Source organism: Centrocercus urophasianus, unplaced genomic scaffold (genome assembly GCF_019232065.1).
Source record: "Centrocercus urophasianus isolate 14NV4802_14NV808 unplaced genomic scaffold, USGS_Curo_1.0 seq_18, whole genome shotgun sequence".
In the NCBI taxonomy this organism is placed as follows: domain Eukaryota; kingdom Metazoa; phylum Chordata; class Aves; order Galliformes; family Phasianidae; genus Centrocercus; species Centrocercus urophasianus.
Window position 1 is genome coordinate 28,537,393 of NW_024884733.1, and position 745 is coordinate 28,538,137.

A 745-nucleotide genomic window follows, 5' to 3' on the forward strand; every position below is an offset into this window, starting at 1 on the left:
ACACACGGACACACGGACACACGGACACACGGACACACGGACACACGTCAGCAGCGGCCTCCGACCGGGCCGGGCCCACCCTAAGCCCCGAGCCCCGGCCCGGCCTGCGCCGCCCGCCCCCCGGCGCTCACTTCTTGTCGGGGCAGATCCAGTCCCCGTCGCTCACGCGGAAATTCTTGGTCGACATCTCGGACCCGCACAGCCCCACCGAGCGCCGCCACCGCCGCCGCGCAGGAGGAAGAGGACCGGGGTCCTGAGCCGGCCGGGCCGCCCGCCGCGCCTGCGCCCCACGGCCTCAGCGAGCCGTGCCCGCGCCGGGCGGGATTCCGGTCAGGCAGCGCCTCGGCCGCCTCAGCCCGGCCGCGCGAGGAGGACGCGGAGGACGGGGCGCCCCCAGCGGCGCGGAGGACTGCCTGCAACTTCCGCCGTGCGCGCGGGGCCGCGGGGGGCGCCGTCAGCGGGAGCGGCGGAGCGGCGCGGGGCGGGGCGGATATCGGAGCGGATGTCGGGGCTGGTAGCGGGGCTGGTAGAGGGGCAGGTAGACGCCCGGTACCCGTGTGCGTCCGCGGGGCGAACGGCTGCGGTCTCGTTCGTGCCGGGAGCGGCGGTTGCTGTGAGCAACGTAACGACATCCCACGAGAACACCGGGACGGTTTGAGCTGCGAGTGCGTGAACGCAGTGCTAAAACTCCAAATAAATGCTTTTTTTTTTTTTTTTTTTTTTTTTTTTTTTTTTTTTTTTTTTT

The 745-nt window shown here is 69.5% G+C and overlaps 1 protein-coding gene across 1 annotated transcript in view; it reads right to left on the minus strand.

The window, feature by feature from the left end:
- ZRANB2 (zinc finger RANBP2-type containing 2) overlaps nucleotides 1-253 on the minus strand; it is a 12,344-nt gene extending 12,091 nt beyond the window's left edge. The window contains exon 1 of the mRNA XM_042819822.1: nucleotides 132-253. Within this exon, the coding sequence (XP_042675756.1) occupies nucleotides 132-187 (56 nt within the window). The 5' untranslated portion in view covers nucleotides 188-253. The remainder of the gene's footprint in view (nucleotides 1-131) is intronic.
- Nucleotides 254-745: the final 492 nt, after the last annotated feature.